Source organism: Bicyclus anynana, chromosome 17 (genome assembly GCF_947172395.1).
Source record: "Bicyclus anynana chromosome 17, ilBicAnyn1.1, whole genome shotgun sequence".
Lineage (NCBI taxonomy): Eukaryota > Metazoa > Arthropoda > Insecta > Lepidoptera > Nymphalidae > Bicyclus > Bicyclus anynana.
In genome coordinates, this window is record NC_069099.1 from 718,361 (window position 1) to 742,199 (window position 23,839).

At 37.0% G+C, this 23,839-nt stretch overlaps 1 protein-coding gene across 2 annotated transcripts; it reads right to left on the reverse strand.

Moving 5' to 3' along the window:
• Positions 1–196: 196 nt before the first annotated feature.
• LOC112046131 (sorting nexin-27) lies at positions 197–23,548 on the reverse strand. 2 transcript variants are annotated; one of them, XR_008251590.1, is made up of 10 exons: positions 23,226–23,548; positions 19,255–19,357; positions 17,707–17,980; positions 16,623–16,720; positions 15,705–15,800; positions 15,004–15,154; positions 13,717–13,880; positions 12,544–12,733; positions 10,221–11,261; positions 197–9,656 (listed from the first exon to the last, which is right to left on the reverse strand). XR_008251590.1 is itself a non-coding variant. In XM_024082634.2 (10 exons), the coding sequence occupies exons 1-10, from the start codon at positions 23,492–23,494 to the stop codon at positions 9,588–9,590; spliced, it is 1,596 nt and encodes a 531-aa protein (XP_023938402.1). In that variant the 5' UTR covers positions 23,495–23,548; the 3' UTR covers positions 197–9,587. The 2 variants fall into 2 exon arrangements, 1 of the variants encoding a protein (XP_023938402.1); XM_024082634.2 differs by having other exon boundaries at positions 11,080–11,261.
• Positions 23,549–23,839: the final 291 nt, after the last annotated feature.

A 23,839-nucleotide genomic window follows, 5' to 3' on the forward strand; every position in this document is an offset into this window, starting at 1 on the left:
CAGTTTGCGCAAACGTGGAAGCTGTTGAGCCAGGCAGAACCAAGGCTTGAAAATCGAAGACGCACCGTGTACCTCTGTGACATTAGGTACGTCGTCTTCTAGAAGATACTTAAGACTCCATTACCTTTGTATTCATATATCTATGTATATATTCTAATATTTGGGTGATGCTATTTGATAAAGAAAACAATTTCCATGTAATACAATTAATTTATTTAAGTGAATCCTATACATAGTGATAGTTTACACGTGAAACAGCCCGCGCACGAACACTCGACAATTACTCCATAATTATTCTAAGTGAGACTAACTGTGCAACTGGAATGTACATGACACAATACTCTACATATCTGAGGCCATTTTGAGGCGCACCAAAGTTCTACTGCACTCAGGAGCAAAGATTTTATAGGCATAAAAACCATCAACCCTAAAGATTTTTAAACCGCCCTATAGATTTAAAGCCAGTCTCACCATCTTCAGATAATTGTATAATAGCGTATTTTCAAGTTCTGTCTTTGCCATTTGACATGTAAGAATATGACAAAACTTACGATTAGATTATTTGACACTTATCAGAAGGCGGGAAGGATTTTTTCATGTTAAATCCTTGGTTAATTAAATGCTTATCCTGGCTCAAGTTGCGATAGTATTTAACTTTCCAATGCTAACTTGATAATGGATGTAATCATAATTATGCATACATTAGCCATGTATCTAAAATTAACAATAATGTAGGTACAATGCACATGAAATTTTTAATATTATCAGCTAAAACATGATACCCATGGGACCCACATTACAACTTTTACTTCAGTTTCTAAAAAGCCAGAGCAGCTTTAGAAGTCATCACATTTTGATCTCTTATTGTTCAGTATCCGGCTTACTGATGTAAAGTAGTAATTATTAGTACATTTATAGTAAAATGTTTATTCTACGTTTGGAACTTAAGTAACTTTAGCTTCTATTTTATATTCCAAAAGCTTGCGTATGCAATATATGCAATTCACGCACACAATTTTGACGATTTGCAAAATGTATTAATAGAAGCTATTACATAAAACGACAGCCACGGTTTTTATCAAGGGATTGCGCATTTTAGCTAGGATAAGCACCAGACATTGAGATAATACAAAATCAACAAATGCGGTTTTATAATATATCATTAGGTTTGACAATAATTGTTACATTAGTTAGATAGTGGAGTTATAAACAGAAAACCACTCCAATGTTACATCAACGGTTGCGTTATAATTTGTATTTCACCAAACACAGAGTCTTGACCAAAGTGACTTTGTGATTGGACGCAAAACGCAAATTGGAACGCATTATACGCATTGGTGGAACTTCGTTTTCTGTGGTGTTGTAAAAGGAGAATGCACATTTGACGCACCAAGAATTATTGACATTTTTCTGATATGCGAACGAACGTTGAAGGTAAAGTGCGAGGTAAAAACTTCAGAACATTCAATGAATGTAAAATAATGGTGCCACCAAATGTCCATCACGAATGCGACCTAGAACTTTGGCACAACCTATAATACGTTACAAGATACAGAAATAACAATCACTAGAGACGTGGAGGAATATGCCGATTAGATGAATGGGAGGTTGCGAAACTTAGTTATGGTTGGAGAGTAAAAATGCGCGCGGCCGGAGGCTGCGGTTTTTACTTAAGTAAAAAACTCAGCCAAAGCCTGGGCAGGAGAAGTCACGGCCGGCGGACAGGCTTACTTTACTCTCATTGTCTCAAGTTTATTTTTGTATCATTGGGCTACAATAATTTAAAGTTTGCAGCCCATCGCTTGTTGCAATGTACAAATGACCTCAGATTACCTACTCACCAGTCAAGTGCATTTTAGTAACTCAATAGCTTTTTTTATTCATATCATCAAACAGTCAACTAAATAATTGTGGTAATTTATTATTTTGTAATACATTCAGCTTTGCTAAATATTTTTAAAATAGAGTTTTTGATATAATCAGTATAGGAACATATTCCTTATTGTGATGAAAATCCCATATTCCGTTGAATGTCAAAGTTAACATCTATATTGTGTCCTGCCCCCGACCACAAACAACCCTATAGCTTGGCAACTTCATTCGTAACACTTCCAATGTTCCGCGCGGGGCGGACGGCATGTAGCGATGAATGAAAACCCCACGACTGATGCACATCACTAACCCGCACGCACGCATTTCACATCCGCGCAGTCTTTCCCCCCGTCGCCCGCAGTGGGAGTGTTATTAATGAAACTTGCTAGATAAGGTCGGACGTAAGACGCAGCGTAAGCGTGGCTCAAAAAGCTTAAACCGAACCAATGAGTAGGTTTTACAAATACATCACTCGCTTCCATACACATTATAGTATTAGATATATTTTGTTATTGCTTGTCTAGTTAAATATTTACGTTAATAATATGCTTTAATGATATTTTAGAATTGTTATTTTTCACTTAAATCATTTCTGAACTTACAGGTTACAGGTTGTCCTGTAAGTAATGGATAAAACACAAATGGTAGGCACACCACCTAATTTATATAAAACTAATTTGAATAGTCTGTAGAAAATTAGTTTTAGATATTTAGGTGATGTATCCACCATTTGCGTTGTATTCATTAATTACGGGACATCCTGTATATAACAAGCTGCCCTACATATATAAACAAGGTTGTTAGACAGACCGTTGGTGAGAATAAAACCATAACAGACAATTTGTGTTTTTGTTGGACAGTGACCGACTAATTTCTAATGGTTTGGGGTCGTAATTCAAAAATTTAGCTACACAACTAATGATTATAGAGTATTGCCTGAAATTAAAACCATAGGAAAGTTAAAAATACATATTAAACTCATACAAACTGCGAAATTTACTTTTTTCCACTTTGTAGTCCAATTAAACTTTGCTAACTTTTGCTGATTTTCCGGAATGCGGTAATGATAGTGGTGATTACTGATAATCATTTGTTGGTGATATACGAGTAGGTACATATAACGAACATCCAAACGAAGAAAATTTGCAATTCTAGGAGTTTTTCGTGTATCATTCTGAGAGATCTTTATACTGACTTGCATGATTTTGTATGTTATGTAGGATTTTCAATAGAAATAAAGTATTTAATGTATTATTCTATACAAAAGTCTGTCTAACTTCCAAACGCTTTTGAAATTAAAATAATAACTGTAAGCAAACCAACAAACAGTTTGCGTAGATTAAAGAGAATAAAATTTCGTTATTTTACACAGCGAATGGCTGTGTAAAATAATTTTTATTACATATTTTTCCAATGAATGTATTTTAAAATTACTAAATAAAAAATGAACTTTATTAGTGCAATATCTAATGTTTATATGGATAATTTAGCTATTTTGGACAAATAACCAACAATATAAGGAAAATAAGCTTAAAATATAAGGAGTACATTTCTAGATATATATTTTAAAAAGACGAAGCAAATTATTTTTTTACTGATGTAAAATCGCATGTAATATAAACTCGCATTTGATTAACGTAAAATAAATATAACAAACAATTGTATTACTATAAAATTCATTAAAAAAGCCAGATCAAAATAGGCAATCAAAATCTTTAATATGCATTTGTAACAATATTACATTCCATTTGTTACATAACAACATAATGTAACAGATTTTCACCATTGTGAAACTAACGGTTATGTTAGTTTCACAATGGTGACAGTTGTAACTGTATAACACTTTGTTTCACATAATATTGAAGCTACAAAAAAGACACAAATTAGGAGTCGTGCTTTATAATAAGTAAAGCAAATCTTGAATAAAGAATACTTCTTCATTGAAGATTTACAATAGTTACAAGCAAAAATAATATTGTAATCTATGTCTCTGATATCATGCAAAGCTACCTTCATCAAATGTAAATTACAGACAAACCGCAAAATTCAGTCCTCTTTCGCGCATTACAGGGGTGCAGGTATGTCGATAGAATAGGGAGACGCGTTTCTCTTAATAATAGACGATCCGAATTAAAAACGACCTTCACTCATCTGTTTATTGGATGAAAAGCTCCTGGCCAAACTATCATTAATGATGGTTTATAATGGTCATTAATAGTTTAACCAGGAATTTTTTATACAATCTTATCGTAATATATTTTTTAACATATTAAATTTGATATAAAACACTTTTCATCCACACTAAACAGATGGGTGAAGGTCGTTTCTATACGAATACGCCTGCCGCTTCTCTTTGTCGTCATTCCCCACACCTCTGTGTCACGCAGACGAGGATACGGTTGTCTACAGGTTTATTGCACAGTTGTTTTAAGGCGAGTCTACACTGTATAACAATACACCAGACATTGCTGTTTCCAAAATTACGTACAGAAATTACTAACGAATTAACTGATAAGTATTTAACTACAACACTTTTGGACTTTCATAATTACAGATTCCATTAAAACCGATTTTCATTTGACTTTGGTTACACATTAAAACGGAATGTTAAATCGCTTGGCGATATGATTTTACTGGTGAGGTGGTAACCACTACCAAAGTCAGACCACGAGAAAATAATTCACACGAAATTTTGCCTTTAAATCGTCTATCATCCAGGGTCACAATACAAATACAATATAACATTCTATTATGTTACATAATGTGAACTCGCCTTAAATAGAATTTATAGAAAAATATAAATGGGACATAATGCCTATTAAAAGTACCAAAGTTTTATAAGTAAAATAATCCCGTTACACATGAATAATAGATTAAATTCTAAGTACTTGTCATATGTCATCAACTAATAATTAAAATCACTTATAAACTATAACAGTACAATGTAATATGTTATACATATAATATTAATATATCTATATACATGGGCTAAAATAAAACGTAATAATACATGAACAATCACAATATGGTCAGCTATATAATGTAGAACCTCGGTAAGTCGATACTTATATCAAAACTTCGTCTGCTCTTAGACCTTCTTAATCCGGCCCTATCGCAAAATCCGTTCTTAGCGGACACCTACTAAGTATAAGCTACCTCTCTGCCAAATTTCATCTTCATACGTCAAGCGATTTTCGAGATTTCGTGATGAATGACCTTTCATATTTATATATTAAAATAGATTTAGAAGGATGCTGTGACAGAGATCGTTCTGGGACTTATTACCACTATGCTTATTTCTGGTTAAAAATACGGAAATCACTTTTAGCTCGAAGTTTTTTGTTTCTACAAGTTAGATTTGCCGAGATTCTACAGTTATATATTTATGTTTTAGAATTGTTTATAAATACTGTGTTTAGACAAAGCATGCTAAATGTATTAGATCAATATAATTCAACAAATCGCTTAAGCTTTTAACACTTTTATATAAAAAAAAATTAAAACGCATAGCAAATTTGATGCTTTATGGCACCTACATTTTTATGAAATTGTTATACATCTTTTAAACATAATACTGTTTATAATATAAAATTTAAAAAAAAATCTAAAAATAGTTTTCTCATAATGCGATACGATATCAAAATGTAACTGATATACGATTTTATAAGAAAAAGTTCTTTCAGGCGTATGAATATAAACCGAAGAAGTTGTACTTCTTTCGCGTTTTACGAATACATTAATTTGTATTTTGTTGCTGTTTATTTTTATAAATAATCGAAAATTTTCACTGCCATTACAGATATAGAATTGAATAATGTGAAAACGCCACAATAAGGCATTTACAAATATACTTTTGACATAGCATTCAGTAGTTTTCGTATTTATATTTTTAACATATGCCTACTAAAATCAGACGAAAATAAAAAGAAAAAAATAGTTGCCAATGAAAATATATGTTAATGCAAATCATTATTTATTCATTTATTTTTCATTTACTTTACATACAACGTCCGTTTTACTGCTTTAGAAGCCTCTTTAAATAAAAGTTAACAATAATTTCCTATTTTTTTAATGATTCATTAATAAAATTAGCGTTATTTAGTCGCGTTAAACGTAACATTAACAGTTAGTTGTGTTTATTTTTATTTGATTCGTTAGAAAAACTTATTTATCATTTTATTTACCGATATAAAAAATTGGGACATGTTTCCAAAACAAAAAAATTAGTCAACGAAATAAAAATTGGTCATCATTGAAATAAAGTGAAATGTTCATAAATATTTAAAGTTATAGTTACCGAAGTATAAAATTGTTTATCAATAAAATTAATTAGTTACCGATATATTTTGTTTACAAAGAGCTAATGATTTATTAATTTTCACTAAATTCCTATCATTAGATAATTATTTTAATACGAAGACCTTTTCGTCAAAATTGTCATGTTTAATTGGCGTATAGGTATGTACCGTTCAATTTATAACTAAGTTTTATATTAAAATGTTAATAATTAATGAGATTAGTTCGATTTGAATAGTTATAGATGTCCTAATGATGAGGGCTTCGCTCTGATCGTTATTGTAACGTGACTTGACAGAGATCGTTCTGGGACTTATTACCACTATGCTTATTTCTGCTGCCCATCAGTTCTAAAATTTCTGGTTAAAAATACGGAAATCTCTTTTAGCTCGAAGTTTTTTGTTTCTACAAGTTGGAATATTCAATAAAATCCCAAATTCAGAGCAAATTCAATTAAGAATTGAGTTTAAGGTTGAATTTGCAAATGCGACTACTTGAATTGAGTGCCAAGAAGTTGTGTTTGGCACTCATTGAGTGGGGACGTTTTTTGGTGGCTGATTGTGCATCCACTTTTTAATAGGAGATCGATGTACAAAGTACGTACGTAAAGTAATTAAATGATTTGTAATTCTTTGTTTATTCAAATTTACCTTCTGGTTTCTAAATGTGGTATACATTTGGTTTGCTGACGCTACTTCAGTTTCACACCAACGACCTGATCAACGTCTATCTGTACACCTCACTAATACCAAAGCAAAAGCCTCATATAAATTATAGTACATCCATAATACAACATCGATGTCGATAAAAAGCTGCTAAGTACGTACCTATATTGAATGCCAAAACGGACTTCGCACAATAAATATTATATGATAACTATCAGTATTAATTAATGATTTAATAGTCTAATCGATAACAGTACATGCTTGTTGACAAACACTACAATATACTGATATTTAAGTATGTTTTACTTCTTTTTTTATAACTTCACTAATGAAAAACTTTTTATTAGCAATATAAGGACTGGATAATGGATTGGTTTAAACAAATATACTCTTATAAAATGATAATATTATAGAGGTTAATTATTAAATTGATATTTTTTTAATTCGACAATAGTTTTATGTGAAAATTGTCAAATATGGCTTCAGTTAAGCCGCGTATTCATTAGTAAACATTTTGTAAAGTCAAATCTGATATTTTTTATACTTAAAAAAAAAAATATCACGATTTTAATTTTGCTAATGAACACGTGGTCATATTCACAGAATTGTAAGCTCACCCTTGAATTACCTAGATTTACTACTGTAGGGTGAAGACAATTTATCGGAAAACATTTTGTCGCGCGACATTTACCTAACGTGTAATCTTACTCTATAAATGAGACAAAACGATATTCGCACTTATGTCTTACTAAACATAATGATTATAATAGTTTACTGTACACACAGGTGCCTTAGACCTTGATGTCTTTAAAAAGGTTACTAAAACTGCAATAATATTAATGAATAATAATAATTAATTCATTAATTGTAATATATTTCATTATTATGTATAAAATCTTGTAAGTACAATAATCGTGTTCTAATCAATTGTCATTTCGGAGTCCGAGATAACTCATTCATTAATAATAATTATAAAGTTAAAGCGAATTGCTCAAATTCCAAAAGCAATTTACTTTAATTGTTCAAATTGCATTAAATTCTTTAATTATAAATAAATTTAATTAAATATGAGTGCCAATGTTTATTCAATGTTCATACGCAAACCACATAATCGAGTCTGCCTTTCAAGCTTCATAATTCGACTTTTCTTCTGTCCTGTCGCATAAATATTCAAGATACCAATAAAATACACAAAAAACCTATCACAGTGTCATGGTCACCATGGCAACCCTAAAAAAACCACAGACATAGTATAAAATATTCCCAATAATTGTTAAATAATTAATTCATTCTTAAAAACCAATCACATTAATTACAATGTTTATACAGCGTGTCCTATTTTAATACATCATGGAGAATTCTTTAAATAAATAATGAAATCTTTTTAGTTTTTATGTTAAAAATTTGCATTACTATGCAAAATTAACAATTCTTATATTGAAGTGCTTTTTAAATCCTATAAGCTTGATTTCAGTTTAAGATACTTACATGATTTTTCAAAAATCAAGTAATAATTTTCGTCGGTTCATCAACATACCCAAAAATATACGCACCTTTACAATCCTGTCCACGATCCATACAACTGGATTGAAATATCAATAACTTCTTATAAATATTCATCATAATATCAAATAACAATAAATACGTATATTTTCGGATTAAGTCCAACCAAATCTTCTGAGATTTAAAAATTCAACCATAATGTCAATTTAAAAAAAAGACACCCTGTATATGATACGTAACACTAGTTAGGATCTTGACGCCACCATTTTGGTAAAAACTCTACAATTTACACAAAAATTACAGCAGTAAAAATCAAGTACTTTCGTCTTCTTCCCAATCTTGTTATAAAAAAGCGAAATAATATTATATTCGTTCTTTCGATCACGAAAGTTAATAAAGTCTATAGTCCAGTCCATAGATGAAATTTTAAAAATACTAGGTTAAAACATATTCACCTCAGTTTTGAAGTGTTATTAGATATTAGACAAAACTAGAAGTTACTTTACAAGAGTTCATATCGCTGGGTCAAAAGCATTACTTCCAAGGAGAATAGAAATCAGCACACAAACCTCTGTTTTATATTCTAGTGCAGAAAGTGAATTCCATATACATATACAAGTGCAAAATACATTTGATTTTGCACTTGTATATACCATATTTCGACTTAATTTTTATTTTAATAGTTAAAACAGATAATTGAAATATTAAAATAAAGGAAGACAACCGAACAACAACTAAAAAGGAAAATGAAAGGCTAAAAACTATTTACATCTCGTTCCGTTAAATCCCTCGCATTGCTCAAGTTTCTATTTTTGAACAACCCACTCTCTTATTTTTAAATGCTAATTTATCTATGCTCAAGATTCTATTTTTAAATCGTGATTCAATCTTAGAATCCATAATTCAAAATTTGCAAGGATCAATAACTTTTAAGCGTAACAAATAACTATTACTATTTTTCTCAAATATAACAATTTTCGTAAAGATGATTTCAAGATGTTTTATCTTAAACTAAATAGGAAGATTTGCATTTCAACTTGCATCATTAAAAAATTATACGTTTAATTGTTACAACTTTCGTGGCGAAAAAACAATCATGAGTTTCAACGAATTGTAATAACAACAATAAAAAAGTTGTTGGTTATTATTTTTTTGCTGCTGTAGGAATAAAAAAAATGTCTCCAAAATGGCGGCGTGCTATGGCGTAATACCGTCGGTTTACTTACACTCTAGAAGGTGCCGTTGGGCGATTTATTCTCCGGTGTCCACCCAGTTCGCTTCCTCCGCTATCCGATCCATGCAGTTGCATAGGAATTGGTACTGCAAAAGAAATATTATATAGTTAGCATCCATTGTACGCTCAACTGCCTCGTGGCCAGTGGTTAGCTTATGTGGATCACGAGGTTTTGGGTTCGAGTCATGGATTTCGGCTAGTAGGTACTGAGTTTTACCTAAGGTACACGGTACGTTAAGCCGTTGGTCCCGGTCATTATCAATAGTAGTCATTAGTGAATTTAATATTATCACCGTAAGCCCGCCAACCCTCATTGGAGCTGCGTGCTGAGTCTTAAGTTTTGTATCCTATTAGCGAGGTATGGCCATATAAAGGCTGTATATTGTTCGCACAATTATCGGATCGAACAACGCAAATAATGTTTTGTTCTTCCGCCAGCTCAACCTCTACACTCGATTCCGCCACATTTAAAAGGTCCAGCTGTCGGCGTAGACTACCTCGGGCGGATGAGTCATCCACATATCGCGCATATAATATGACCCCGAGCTTTCTCTCGCGGGGAACCCTTGGTCTTCGTCGGCGCGCCACTCGCGCACGTCGCGCACGACACGCTCGCAAAGCTAGCTAGACAGTGACAGTTGAACAGTTACGTATGGCGTGTAGAGCGCCAGCGTGCGCGGCGCGCGCTCGCGGCGGCGGTAGGTGAGGCGCGCGGCGGCCGCGTCGTCGTCGGCGCGCCACTCGCGCACGTCGCGCACGACACGCTCGCAGAGCTATAGTATGCGCATTATCATCTGAGTCGTCCGGTCATAAAAGTCAAAAAAGATAGGAATGTGCAGCGCGCCTACCTGCGCACCCTAATTATCGATAAACGGCTACCTGCGCACGTGCTAATGATGAGTCAATAATGATTTGGACGATTCTGATTGGTCGGTTTCTAATGTAATTGCATTGCGTATTTTTTTTGCTATAAATGTGTTTACTGCAATTAAATAAATACATTCATGTGTTACTCGTTGCGCACTATGGATACTAATATATAATAAATTTGGCAGAAGACGAAGATTCTGATGATGAAGACTCAGATGAAGATTAATTTTATTTAGTTAATAATTATATAATATGAAATATGTATTATATTAAATCAAATATTGTTAATTTTTTTAATTTTGTGAACAAGATACGATAATAAACTTTACTTATCGATAATATGTCTTTCATTGTTACACCCTTCACTAGACGGCTCCATAAGACCCATAAGTGCAAGCGAGATAGATATAGAGAAATGATTTATGGCCCTAAGACTCAGTTGTTAATGCTATTAGTATAGCTAGACTGTGACAGTTGAACAGTTACGTATGGCGTGTAGAGCGCCAGCGTGCGCGGCGCGCGCTCGCGGCGGCGGTAGGTGAGGCGCGCGGCGGCCGCGTCGTCGTCGGCGCGCCACTCGCGCACGTCGCGCACGACACGCTCGCAGAGCTAGCTAGACTGTGACAGTTGAACAGTTACGTATGGCGTGTAGAGCGCCAGCGTGCGCGGCGCGCGCTCGCGGCGGCGGTAGGTGAGGCGCGCGGCGGCCGCGTCGTCGTCGGCGCGCCACTCGCGCACGTCTCGCCACGACACGCTGGCAGACGCGCCCGCGCACGCGCCTTCGCTTTCGCACCACGCCGACAGCTTCACGCCATTCCAGCCTGACAACATCAAAATCTTCATCATTGTCACATCATATAGGTTTACTAGCCGACACCCACCACACAAGTTATAGTCGCAAGATATAGTACCACACTACGGAAGACCGCCCAGCATGGGCGAGTATTAGCTATTTCATAATTTTGTTACAATTATTTGTAAATTGTAAGATGTTTAAAGTAAACTGTAAACGTTTACGATGCGTACGCAACGAAAACTCCCGAAAACAATATTTTCTTCCCGTTTTCACTACATTACTCTTTGATACTCCGCTCCTATTGGATGAAAAACAGCCTATGTTTAACACATAGGCTGCTTTTCATCCAGTGTTAGCAGAGTAGCGATAAGCGATAGCGGTAATAGTGTAATAGTGTGATAGTGTGATACTTGATAACCTGACAGTGTGATAGTGCAATAGTGTGATACTGTGAGTGTGATAGCGTGATAGTGATACTGTGATAGTGCAATAGTGTGGTAATGTGATACTGTGATAGTGTAGTAGTGTGATAGTGTAATAGTGTAATGGTGTCATAGTGTGATAGTGTGGTAATGTGATACTGTGATAGTGTAATAGTGTAATAGTGTAATGGTGTCATAGTGTGATAATGTGATACTGTGATAGTGTGGTGGTGTGATAGTGTGATACTGTGATTGTAATAGTCTGATACTGTGGTAGTGTGATACTGTGATTGTGATAGTGTGATACTGTGGTAGTGTGATACTGTGATTGTGATAGTGTGATACTGTGGTAGTGTGATACTGTGATAGTGCGGTGGTGTGATAGTGTGATAGCGTGACGGTGTGATGCTGTGATAGTATGATAGTGTGATACTGTGATAGTGTAATAGTGTGATAATGTGATAGCGTGACGGTGTGATGCTGTGATAGTATGATAGTGTGACACTGTGGTAGTGTGATAGTGTGATACTGTGGTAGTGTGATACTGTGATAGTGCGGTGGTGTGATAGTGTAATAGTGTGATAATGTGATAGCGTGACGGTGTGATGCTATGATAGTATGATAGTGTGACACTGTGGTAGTGTGATAGTGTGATATTATGGTAGTTTGATACTGTGATAGTGTGATACTGTGATAGTGTGGTGGTGTGATAGTGTGATACTGTGATTGTAATAGTCTGATACTGTGGTAGTGTGATACTGTGATACTGTGGTAGTGTGATACTGTGATAGTGTGGTGGTGTGATAGTGTGATAGCGTGACGGTGTGATGCTGTGGTAGTGTGACAGTGTGGTAGTGTGGTAGTGTGACAGTGTGATGTACTCACCAACAGTGACGGCGACGACGGGCGTGGCCCGGCAGTCAGTGCGCGCCGGCGGGAAGGCGATGTCGCCGTAGCCGGGCAGAGTCCGCGCCAGCGCGAGGTAGTCGGGCGCGCGCCGCACCTCCTGCAGCGCCTTCAGCTGGTACAGCCGCGCGCCCGCCACGCACACGCCGCGGTTCACGTCCTCCACAGCCTGGGAACGATGGTCACTAAATTAAATCTTCAAAAGTCTTTGATGGAGTACGTTCATCATTCATCATCATCAGCCGATGCTGGACATAGGGCCTCTTGCATGGACCACTAAGCACAGCTGTCTCGAGCCGCCAGCATCCAGCGGCTGCCTGCAACCCGCTTGATGTCTTGGGTCCACCTAGTGGGAGGTCGACCAACACTGCGCTTCCGGTGCGGCGTCGCCATTCCAGCACCTTGGGACACCAACGTCCATCTGCTCTTTGAACTATGTGGCCTGCCCAATGCCACTTCAGCTTCGCGACTCGCTGAGGTTTGACTTTGGTACGTCTGCGGATCTGATTCACTTCTGATTCGACCACGCAGAGAAACTCCAAACATAGCTCGCTCCATCGCCCGCTGAGAGACTTTTAGCCTTCTAATAAGGCCCATGGTTAGTGTATGTTACCAGTAAATATTTATTAGTCAAACAATAGTCGCTTGCAAGTGAACTCAGTGGGCAATGGGTATAATAAGACTTATCATAGATAGATAATATTAAATTATAATGAATATAAGGAGCTCAGTGAAAGAATCTTAATTACTGATATAGATGAGTCACCAATCATTAATCTAATGTGGCATTAGGCAGCTTACAAGTAGGAGCTTTAAATGGATCGCAGGAAGTTGCTAGCGGTATAACAATGTTTGGATATAGCTACAGAAGGCTATGGTCGTCCGTTGGTTGACATGATCGGCTCAATAGCAAAGATGAACTAGTGTATATGTTACTAGACACCAGTCTTCATTCCCTCACAATTGAATCTCTACTTAACCTGAAAAGTAAAGTTTGCTGCGTTGAAACATCTTGAGAACATTATGAAGCATTCATAGGCAAGGACCTCCTAAGAACCTCACCTCAGCGTTGAAGCAAGTAACATTTTATTGCTTAAACCGCAGGAAACAAAGGATAAAACACAAGAAAGCAGTGCACATGAGATAGCTCACCTGCCAGAATATGAAGGCCGCAGCCTTGTCGTCCTCCTTGACGACGGAGATCTCTCGCTCGGGGTTGAAGAGCCACTTGCGCACGGCCAGGCACGAGCTGGACGCCGTCGAGTAGTTCTGGATGTACAGCGAGTGCGGGCACTCGTTGGGCTGCAGCTTGCGTTCTGCACATGCAGAACATAGAACCGTTAGCACTCATTGGTTGCGACATAAGCCTCCCCCATTGGTCTCCACATTTTGCTGTCTCTGGCCATTATAGTCCATTCAGGACTGCACGTCATCAACCCATATTCGGCTCACTGCTGAGCTCGAGTCTCCTCTCAGAATGAGACGGGTTAGGCCAATAGTCAACCACGCTGGCCCAATGCGGATTTGCAGACTTCACACACGCAGAGAATGAAGATAATTCTCTGGTATGCAGGTTTTCCTTCACCGAGAGACACGTGATATTTAATTTCTTAAAATGCACACAACTGAAAAGTTGGAGGTGCATGCCCCGGACCGGATTCGAACCTACACCCTCCGGAATCGGAGGCAGAGGTCATATCCACTGGGCTATCACTGATCCTTCCATTCAGGACTGGCCTTCTTGAAATCATGCTCCCAAAGGGGAGCAAATGATCTTTTTAACATAAAAATGGAACCAAGTTCAAAGATGTATATCAGTTATTTTGATTTCAATGAAAAATTACTAAACCGATTGATGTGAAAATTAAATGGGACAATCTTGAAGAATCTGAATCACTTTCAAACAAAAAAGAATTTTCAAAATTGGTTAACAAATGATAAAGATGAAGATGTTAATCGAAGTCACAAAATTCTTCTTGCCTCGTCCAATTCCAATTTTTATCAGTACTTGCCAAAGTCAAAGTACTCGAAGCGACCCGAGGTTCCACCACAACATAGGCGGGTGGGCCGGGTAGGCCGAGCCTACCCTAGAATAGTCCGGTGCCCACCCTAGGATACTGAACGCCGAAATACTAATTTTTTTGAATTTTACACCAAATATCATTTAAAATATCAAATGATAACAATTTTTACTTTTACCTAATAAACAAAAACCTATAAGTAATAAAGATTTTGAAAAATATATTAAGACCTTTTCTAGAAAAAAAAAAGATATTGCTAACGAAATTTTTATATTGAGTGTCGACTCTGTTCAGTGATATGTAGGCCCACCCCAGGAAATAATCCTAGATACGCCAATGCACCACAAAGCGCCGCGCTACACTACTCACTAAGTTCTGGATTTGGCCGAAGCCAGTACCGTATTCGAGTCTCACTCACCGAAGTTATACTCGACGATCTCGAACAAGTAGAAGTAGCTCTGCACGGATTTGGAGAGGCCGATCTTTTCGCAGACGGCGCGATACACGTCGTCCGCGTTGGTGGACTTCAGCACCGACACCGACACCACCTCGCGCTCCGGGACCAGCACCTTCACAGATAACACATGGTACTGTATTGGCTCCCTGTGGCTAACATACAAGAAAGTTCGTTTGGCGTGAAGTGGTAAAATGACAGACCTAACTCCAAACAGTAAATTAATATATAGGGCTATAATATATAGTCGGTAGACTTTACGCCTCTGTCAAAGTCGTCACACAATATCAGATCAAGGATATAGTGTTTATAAAAACTGTATCTATACAATCGAATCATCATTGTTCAAAAAATTTTAATAAAAAAAATTTAACCGACTTCCAACTCGAAAATTAACCTAAACTAAACAGCAAAAAATAACATCTTACCTATGTGCTACATTCTGATCAGTTTGAAGGCGGTGTCAAGTCAGTGATGTTTTAATTCAAGCCGTTTAAGTTACAAAATTTCTGTGGTTCTTACGGCTTTAATTAAAACATGACACTGGATTGGCACCGCCTTCAAACTTCCTTTTTGGAAGTCGGTTAAAAATTAGGATTCTACGTATCATAAAATAGGGTTTCCTCCGGATGTCAATCAGGTTAATGCAGCAGAATACTTCTTACCTTCAGCTCCACAGGTGAGGGGTTCGAGGAGTCATCGGAGTCAGTGAGGAACTCCTGTACGGCGTCAGATTCCGCTATCACACGGACTGCGCACACCTGCGTACGAATGTGGGTATTATTGACTTGAAATTGAGACATTGCACTCATAATAAATCAATCATTTTAAACTTATTATATAAATATATGTGTAAGTCGATACCCACGAAGTATGGAATTTAGATGAAAGTAAGCTGTCCCAAAGAAACGGAAATCCATATAGCGTGACACAAACTTGGGTTTCTCATATATCTAGATACATTACAACAATAAATATGCATGCATTGAATAGAAGCAGGCGTTACTTTGCGGAAGTTCATCATGATGACTTTTCGCGGATGATAGCAAAATAAATAAATCATTATATATATATATGCATGGATTTTTAAAGGTAATCTGACAGGAATTGGCTTGCATGAAGTCTTCGCCGCTGGTGGGTATGGGTCTAGAAAGCATAATGATTTGTGTAAATGAAGCCATGTTGGCAGTTTTGCAGTTGAAAACAATAACAAGTTGCTCCAAAAACAAAATGGGTTGATTTATTCTGCTCTTGACATTAGCAACTTTGCACCTCTTAGCAGCTTACAATCCCACCGTGATCGTGACATTCCTTTCTTTCAATTGGAACAAAATAATGTTCAAACGAACGAGCAATAATATGTGCAGGTCTGAAAAGATGCATTAAGTTGGAAAGTTCAGGCTCAATTATTTGACATCATAACCAGAGTGCTAGATGACAGAGCCAGCAGATGAAAAAGTTAACAAATAAAAACGGTGTTAGCAAAGTAAATCCTGCCGTCTTGGCATAACCATTACAATAGAGAAGAAGAAAAACTGTTGCTTAAATTAAAAGTAATTTTTTAAATGTCTACTATTTCTCACCTTTTCTAAATACTGTTCAAGACCTCGTCTTCTGGCGTCTAACTGCTGCTCGCTCAGTGTGAACGGCCATTTACCCGGCAGTTTCGGGAAGTTAAAACCTGCAACAAAATAGTTCACTCAGTACTGTCAGACAAATATGTGGAGAGTTTAAAGAGTTTTTATTATCTCCAATTTTATGTCTCTGCAGGTTGAATTGACGTTTCAATCAATCTAGGTGCTTTCCGAAAGATGTTGTTTAAAATCCTCTCTAATAGATGTATTAGAGAGGATTTTAAACAACACGCCTTGAATTTGTTGAATTCTCTAATAGATGTTAAGGCTCAAATTGTTGAGCAAAAGCTGCAGAATAGAATGTCGTTCTCTCTTTAATTGCGATGGAATGAAAGAAAGACATATTTTCGTCACTGTTAGGCGTACCGGCCTGTTTTTGACAATAGGGCTTTTAATGTTTTTGACATCATCACCGTAATTATACGGTGACGATGACGAGCAGTGCCACAAAGTGCAAGTAATGAACGCAACGATGTGAATGTCTTACTAAGGACATCTCTTACGACTCTGTTGAGGTGGTTTAGTGGGGCATTGAGGTCTGTGAGATTTGTGAGCTGAGTGAGATCAATCTGGATGCTTCCGCATACAGTTGTTGCAATATTCGAAACCGATATCATAGAGTTTTTTCTGATTGTGTAAGTGCCATAGGCTCCTTATTGGGTATCCTCAGCGGCATCATCGTGTGTTTTTCGCGAGCGCAGAATCATCGCCTGATGGGGTCCGCAAGCAGAAGCAGAAGATATGGACGGAGCGACACTCTAAGGGTGTCTTTTCTGAGACTCAGACAGACCTCGGATTAGAGGGCCAATCTGGAAGGGTGATTTGGCCTGAGTGTACCAGTCCAGGAGCCCCAAGATCGTCTTCGCCGGCGAAGACGCTGTGCTGTGTAGCTTGTGACTGTGTTTGTGTGATTGTGTGGTTTTGTCATCGTAAGGATCGTAAAGGGTGTTTTTGAGCGTTGGGATCGGGGATGATATCGCAGTGCAGGGGTCCATGTCGTTGCTTTGTGATGTATGTAGGAAGCTGCACTGACCCAAGAACTCCTTGCGCAGCAGCTGGTGCAGCGCCGCGAACTCCCGGTAGCGGCGGCTGCACAGGTGCCGGCCCGCCATGTGCACGTTGAAGGCGACGTACGAGCGGCCCGTGTTGCGCTCCATCACCACGCGGTAGTCGGGCACGGACACGGGCAGCGAGCGCTTGTCCGTGTAGTCGTACCGCTGGTACACCGTCGCGCGCGAGTTGGCGGCGCCGCCGATCACGCCCACCGGCGCTGAGCCGTCGTCGCATGGCTCCAGGCGCTCCGCTTCCTGAATACAGATCTTTATTCAAATTCCACCCTTGGGCACTTAATATCGATAATAATAATATGAGAATACTAACGGACGCCCTCAAACGGTTCGTTCGCCTTTAGATCTCCTTAATCAAACCCTATGATGACCTATTGTTTTTTTTTATTCTTTACAAGTTAGCCCCCTTGACTACAATCTCACCTGATGGTAAGTGATGATGCAGTCTAAGATGGAAGCGGGCTAACTTGCTAGGAGGAGGATGAAAATCCACACCCCTTTCGGTTTCTACACGGCATCGTACAGGAACGCTAAATCGCTTAGCGGTACGTCTTCCCCGGTAGGGTGGTAACTAGCCACGGCCAAAGCCTCCCACCAGCCAGACCTGGACCGATTAAGAAAATCTCAATCTGCCCAGCCGGGGATCAAACCCAGGACCCCTGTTTTGTAAACCACCGCGCATACCACTGCGCCACGGAGGCCGTCAAAAATCTATATATATATCGTTCCGAGACTTGGTCGCTAACTATGGGCCTCATAAGGCTCAGTCACACAGCGGGCGATGGAAAAAGCTATGCTAGGAGTCCGTGATCGAATCAGAAATGAGGAGATCCGCAGAAGAACCAAAGTCACCGACATATCTCAACATGTCTTGAAGCTGAATTGGCAATAAGCGGGACACATAGTTCAAAGAGACGTTGGGGTCCTAAGGTGCTGGAGGCTTGGCACCAGAATGTGCAGTGTTGGTCGACACTCCACCAGGTGGACTAACAACATCAAGCGAGTTGCAGGTATTCGCTAGATGGTTTGGAAGTCCAGATTTCCAACTCGAGATTTTGTGATGATCTGATGCTTTATAAAGAAAAGATAAGGAGTCTAAAGGTCACTCAGACAGAGATTGTTTTCGCATAACTCCACCCGTTCTGCAATTTTCTTCAAATTCCATCCTAGATTGGTAGCTAATAGCTCGGCTCTATAAGGAGGGCAAGAGTCACTCAGTAGGCAATAAAGCTAGCTATGCTCAGAGCATCTCAATGTGATCGAATGAGAAATTACATACACCTGTGTGGATCTCCCACACAGGTGTATGTCCTACAAGTGGACGTCAAGCAGCTGATAATGATTAAACTCACGAGAAACTGCAAAAAGTTGATCACAATTTTTAGTTTTTATTTTCACCCGTCCGAAGTCCCAGCCGTCTATTCCATACCTTTTAAATTGAACTTTAAACAGCAAAAGTAAATAGCATAATTTAGTGGCTAGTAGTCAAAATTTAGTTCTCATAAAGAACTTACTTTTTGTGTGACTGAGATAACTGTTAGAGTGAGGCAGTCACCGCCCGACTTTATCAGATCAACTACTTGCTTGTGTGTAGCGCCCTCTACATTCACTCCATTTCTGTAACAAAAAAGCTATAGGTAAGATTAAGGAGTTGTTATCAAAAATTATTCTTATAAAAGTAAGCAGTAAAATAAAATGTGGATATGACCAAGCCATGACAGCCCAGTAGATATGACCTCAAAGAGCGAATCCGGCCTGGCTCATGCACCTCCAACTTTTCGGATAGGTGCAGTGAGCTGAATATGGGTTAATAATAATGAATGATGAATGACTCAGTTTTTAAGAGAAAAAAAGAGGAGGAGTTGTTTACAACAATTATTCCATCTTGTGATAAATAAGAAGTAAAATAAAATGTTAATCAGTAGTCACTGATCAATCATCCGAAAACCTAGTTGAAGTTAGTAGGTCAATCGTCTAAATACCTAGTTGATCTTAATAGGTCAATCTGTAAATTACCTAGTTGACCTCAGAGTTGATTTCTTACAAAACACAGATATAGTTCCATAAATTTTACAAGATCTTTTTGATTTATAAAAGTGAAGAAATAAAATCTACACTAATGTTATAAAGAGTTGTATATTTGTGAGGTTGTAAGGGGTGATCTCGGAAACTACTGAACCAATTTTAAAAATTCTTTAAGCCACTTTATCAGTGAGTTTCAAAAGTTTTATAAGATCACACTGCAATAAATAGGAGCAAAGAATCAATGAATATGTGGCAATAACTGATAATTATGATGTAATTCTTTTTAAAAACTTATATTGCGTGTGCTGAAGTTAAGCTAAAATTATGTATGATGCTCTTTAGAAGTTCTAAAAAAAAGTCATAACAGGGTCTATTAAGGATTAATCACTATATTCTATTTCATGAGAATAATATTGGTTCTAAAATAATGCAATATTTGTGGAGGCGTAGCACAATATTTGTCCCAAGTATTTTGAACAAAATTGACATCATGTTTACTTTTAATGAATATCTTGGGAGATAATGCGGTTTTAAAATAATTCCAAATAAAAATATGTAATAGTCAAATAGGTAAGTAACTACATGCTATTGCAAGTGCTTCGTCTACACCAATTGTAGCTCCACGAAGTCTTCATACAATGCCGCGCGATTCTCGGCATCGACAAAAAAAAATACAAATATACGAAATACTATCAAATAATGTGTACTGAAATTTTAGGAATTTAGTATAAATTTTCAATACTGTGATTTATTAGCACAGATTTAGGGTGGTAATTTAATGTATGTAACAGTTATAGGAGTAGGTAGGTATATAAGTCTGCAATAATTGTGATAACAATAATATGTAGGTTACTGGATGTCTACATCATAATGTCATATTTATAGTCTGGGATCTGTAGACCATTTTGTACAACTGATGGATGAGACAATCAACTTTTTTATTTACTAAAATTCTTGATTCTGGTAGCTAACTGAGTTATTTATAATTAATAGTTATACAACACCATAGCCACAATGTCCTACAAATTGCAATGTACAGTATCTTGTTCCGACGCTCAGAAATTTTTATTTCCTGTTAGCTACCTTGATAGTAATTAGTTGTACAAAATATTCTACGGATCCCTGACTATTGATTATAATATTGATTAAACTACCCTTTTAAGCCTGTGACTATGTAAAAATGTTATTTTTGGTTGAATTTTTTTCTTCATTCTGTTGGTTGTTTGTTCCATCTGTATGTCTTGTCTTGGGTCGAAATGAGGAAGACTTAGGTGCAGTTTAGTGAGTGGGGTGTTATAAGATGTCCTTTCATGCGGTCAAGTTAATTCTTCATGGCATTTGATCAGTCTCCTACTTGGATTATTTTGGTATAGACCAGGAGAATAACTTGAGCGTGAAGGTGAGTGTTGGCTATGGTCAAAAGGGTAAGTCTATGACTTGTGACAAAGCAAATCCTGGCAAATTTCATGGCATAAGTTTAATCCACAAAAAAGCAGGAAGTTTGTGTGAAAATTAATAACCGAAAAAATGGTTCAGTGGGCCCATACACTATTGAACTTCAAAATCTGACCCCTAATTCTGGAGAATTTCTACATGTGAGCGAAGCTACAGGCAACAGCTAGTATGTGTACATAGATCTGTGTTGAAAATAATTAGTAATGCACTGTAAAGAAGCCTTACACAACACCAACATACTATATTTAGAATACAGCTGACTGTCTAGAGGCTGTTGCTACATTGTATGTAAATAATATTCATAATTTATGTTAATTAACTATAAACAACTAACTGAATTACACATATATTTTAGTGCTGGTTTTTATAATCATGATATTTTGTCAGGTAAATTACCCAATAAATGACTATTGAATAGTAAGCAGTCAAGATTTTTTAGACAGAGCTTATCTGGAGTGTACTACCATGATATTTCTTCTGCAAATATTTCATCCAGTCTAAAGAGTGTAATTACAACAATGATCACTCTTTACACTCACAAAACTTAACACAGATGCAGTTTGTCACAGGGCAGCACATTTTAAGATGTGATTTTTTCATTCAAAGTGTTGTTTGATTAAACACAGAAACTGCAGTATGTTCTTTTTTAAAATGGGTATCCAAAACTGCTGTAGTTGAATCTTATCAAATTTGGCTGAGCAGGGAAAACAAAACGAGCTGAGGAGAGCGCTAATAGATTGTCAAGGTATACCTTTATCCTACAACAATTAGTCACAAGTCTGAGACTTTACTCAAGTTTTTCTCCCTGCATGATGGACCCATCACTCGTGTGGTGTAGCTTGGTATTGAGTTACATTATATGATTGTTTACTTAGTTCTAGATAAATTTATAAAATGATGATTAACAGAAAAATAAACCCTGAGTTTGTTGTAGGTACATCTCAGACCAAGGTGTGTTTGGAATCCTCGTAACTTTAATCAAATAATATTCTCTGACGTTTTAAAAGTGCTTATGAACTAAGCCTAATAGAAATAAATTAATTTTGAGTTTGAAATTAAGTTTGAGTATTAACTAACAGACCTATGTGTTAAGCCTCATGTGCCTATAAAATTAGCCACAGATGAGAACACATAAATGTTGCTTGATAACTTTTAATAAAAAATAAGCACAAAGGTAATAGGTAAGTAGGTAATAAGGCGTGCTCTATTCCCCCACAGGCTCTATCATGAAAAGCTTTACTACTACTATATTAAACTCATTACATTATCATAGGATGAACCTGAGAAATGCAAGTTAGCTTTCAAGATTTTATTATTTTTGCTATCTATTGTGGCACATACAACAGGACTTTAAATATTTGTAACAAAACCCAATTTAGTGCTGGGCTTTGGCTGTGAAAATCATTTACATTGGCAAAAGGACATGCAATTTCATGCAAATGAATAATTGCAAATATTTAGTTATACAAGCATTTATTAGCAATGTAGAAAATATGCAAATGAAAATATATAAAATCCAAATCAGGAAACAAAATTCATGCACAATCTTTTAATATAGTTTTATATTTGAATTATATTACAAAAAATTGTCTTTTGGGATATTAGTGTTCAATATTCTACTTTACTACAAATTTATGAAGTTAAGATCTTGCTCAAATGAATTTATCCAGCGCAATAGACTGAAAACACGATAAACAGTCGAAATTTCTCAACGCACGTTTAACAATAACATATTTTTAGTCTAAGTTTGCACAAGACATCGACCGTAACTGTTTCTAAACATCAATTTCGCAAAACTGGTTTATGACTCACAATACACAAAACAATCTCGCGTCACATACGAATGCAATTGCATCCAGTTAGTTCTAGTAAGAAAAGCGTTATTACGAACGCTGAGGTTGGGAAATGCAAACAATAATGAGAAAAATCCCATTAGAGTAACACTTTTTCCAATAGTGAATTATGTGAATATTAGAAGTGATAACTACATGAAACCGGAACTCACACTTCTAGGATCCTGTCCCCTTTTCGTATGCCGGCCTGCTCAGCTGCACCTTGCTCCAGAACTGCGCTAACATGCTGCAAAGGTGCATACAGTTCACCATTGATCGATCTCAACTGCCCACCCTCGGAAACTTGACCGCGAACGTTGAAACCGAAGCCGGTCTCTGTTTTGTATATGGTAACGCGACGGGGCCCATTATTAGTCACTAAGCCCTTATTATTTTTTTCGGGCCGTACAATACTGTTATTATCAGTTTCTGTCTCGGCCATTTTGGACAATTTCCAGCAGACATGACATTTTATGTCACCCACACCACAGACTACAAACTATGAGACAATTTGTGAAGGGTTTCTATCAATGTCTATGAAGTCCACAGATTAAATAGACATCACCATAGATAAAAATAGACATCACAAAAATAACTTGTACCGACTCTTGTATCTACGAATTGACAGGACCAATGAATATAAACTCCAAAGAGAAGAAGTGAAACTACGTACACGAAAACGTTGTACATAGCAGCGACACTATTTCCGCATACGAAATAAATTTGATATAAAGTCAGTATTTTATTTTAAATTTTTTCTTTTATTGAGGTGTGATAAAACACTTAG

What these genes read in the sequence shown, in the direction of transcription:
- LOC112046131 (XM_024082634.2), bottom strand. Translation starts at nt 23,494, where the DNA reads ATGGCCGAGACAGAAACTGATAATAACAGTATTGTACGGCCCGAAAAA. An exon ending in TTGAACAGTATTTAGAAAAG is followed by an intron (nt 15,801 to 16,622) that starts GTGAGAAATAGT and finishes ATTCGTACGCAG; the next exon opens with GTGTGCGCAGTCCGTGTGAT. An exon ending in GATCGTCGAGTATAACTTCG is followed by an intron (nt 13,881 to 15,003) that starts GTGAGTGAGACT and finishes CTGCATGTGCAG; the next exon opens with AACGCAAGCTGCAGCCCAAC.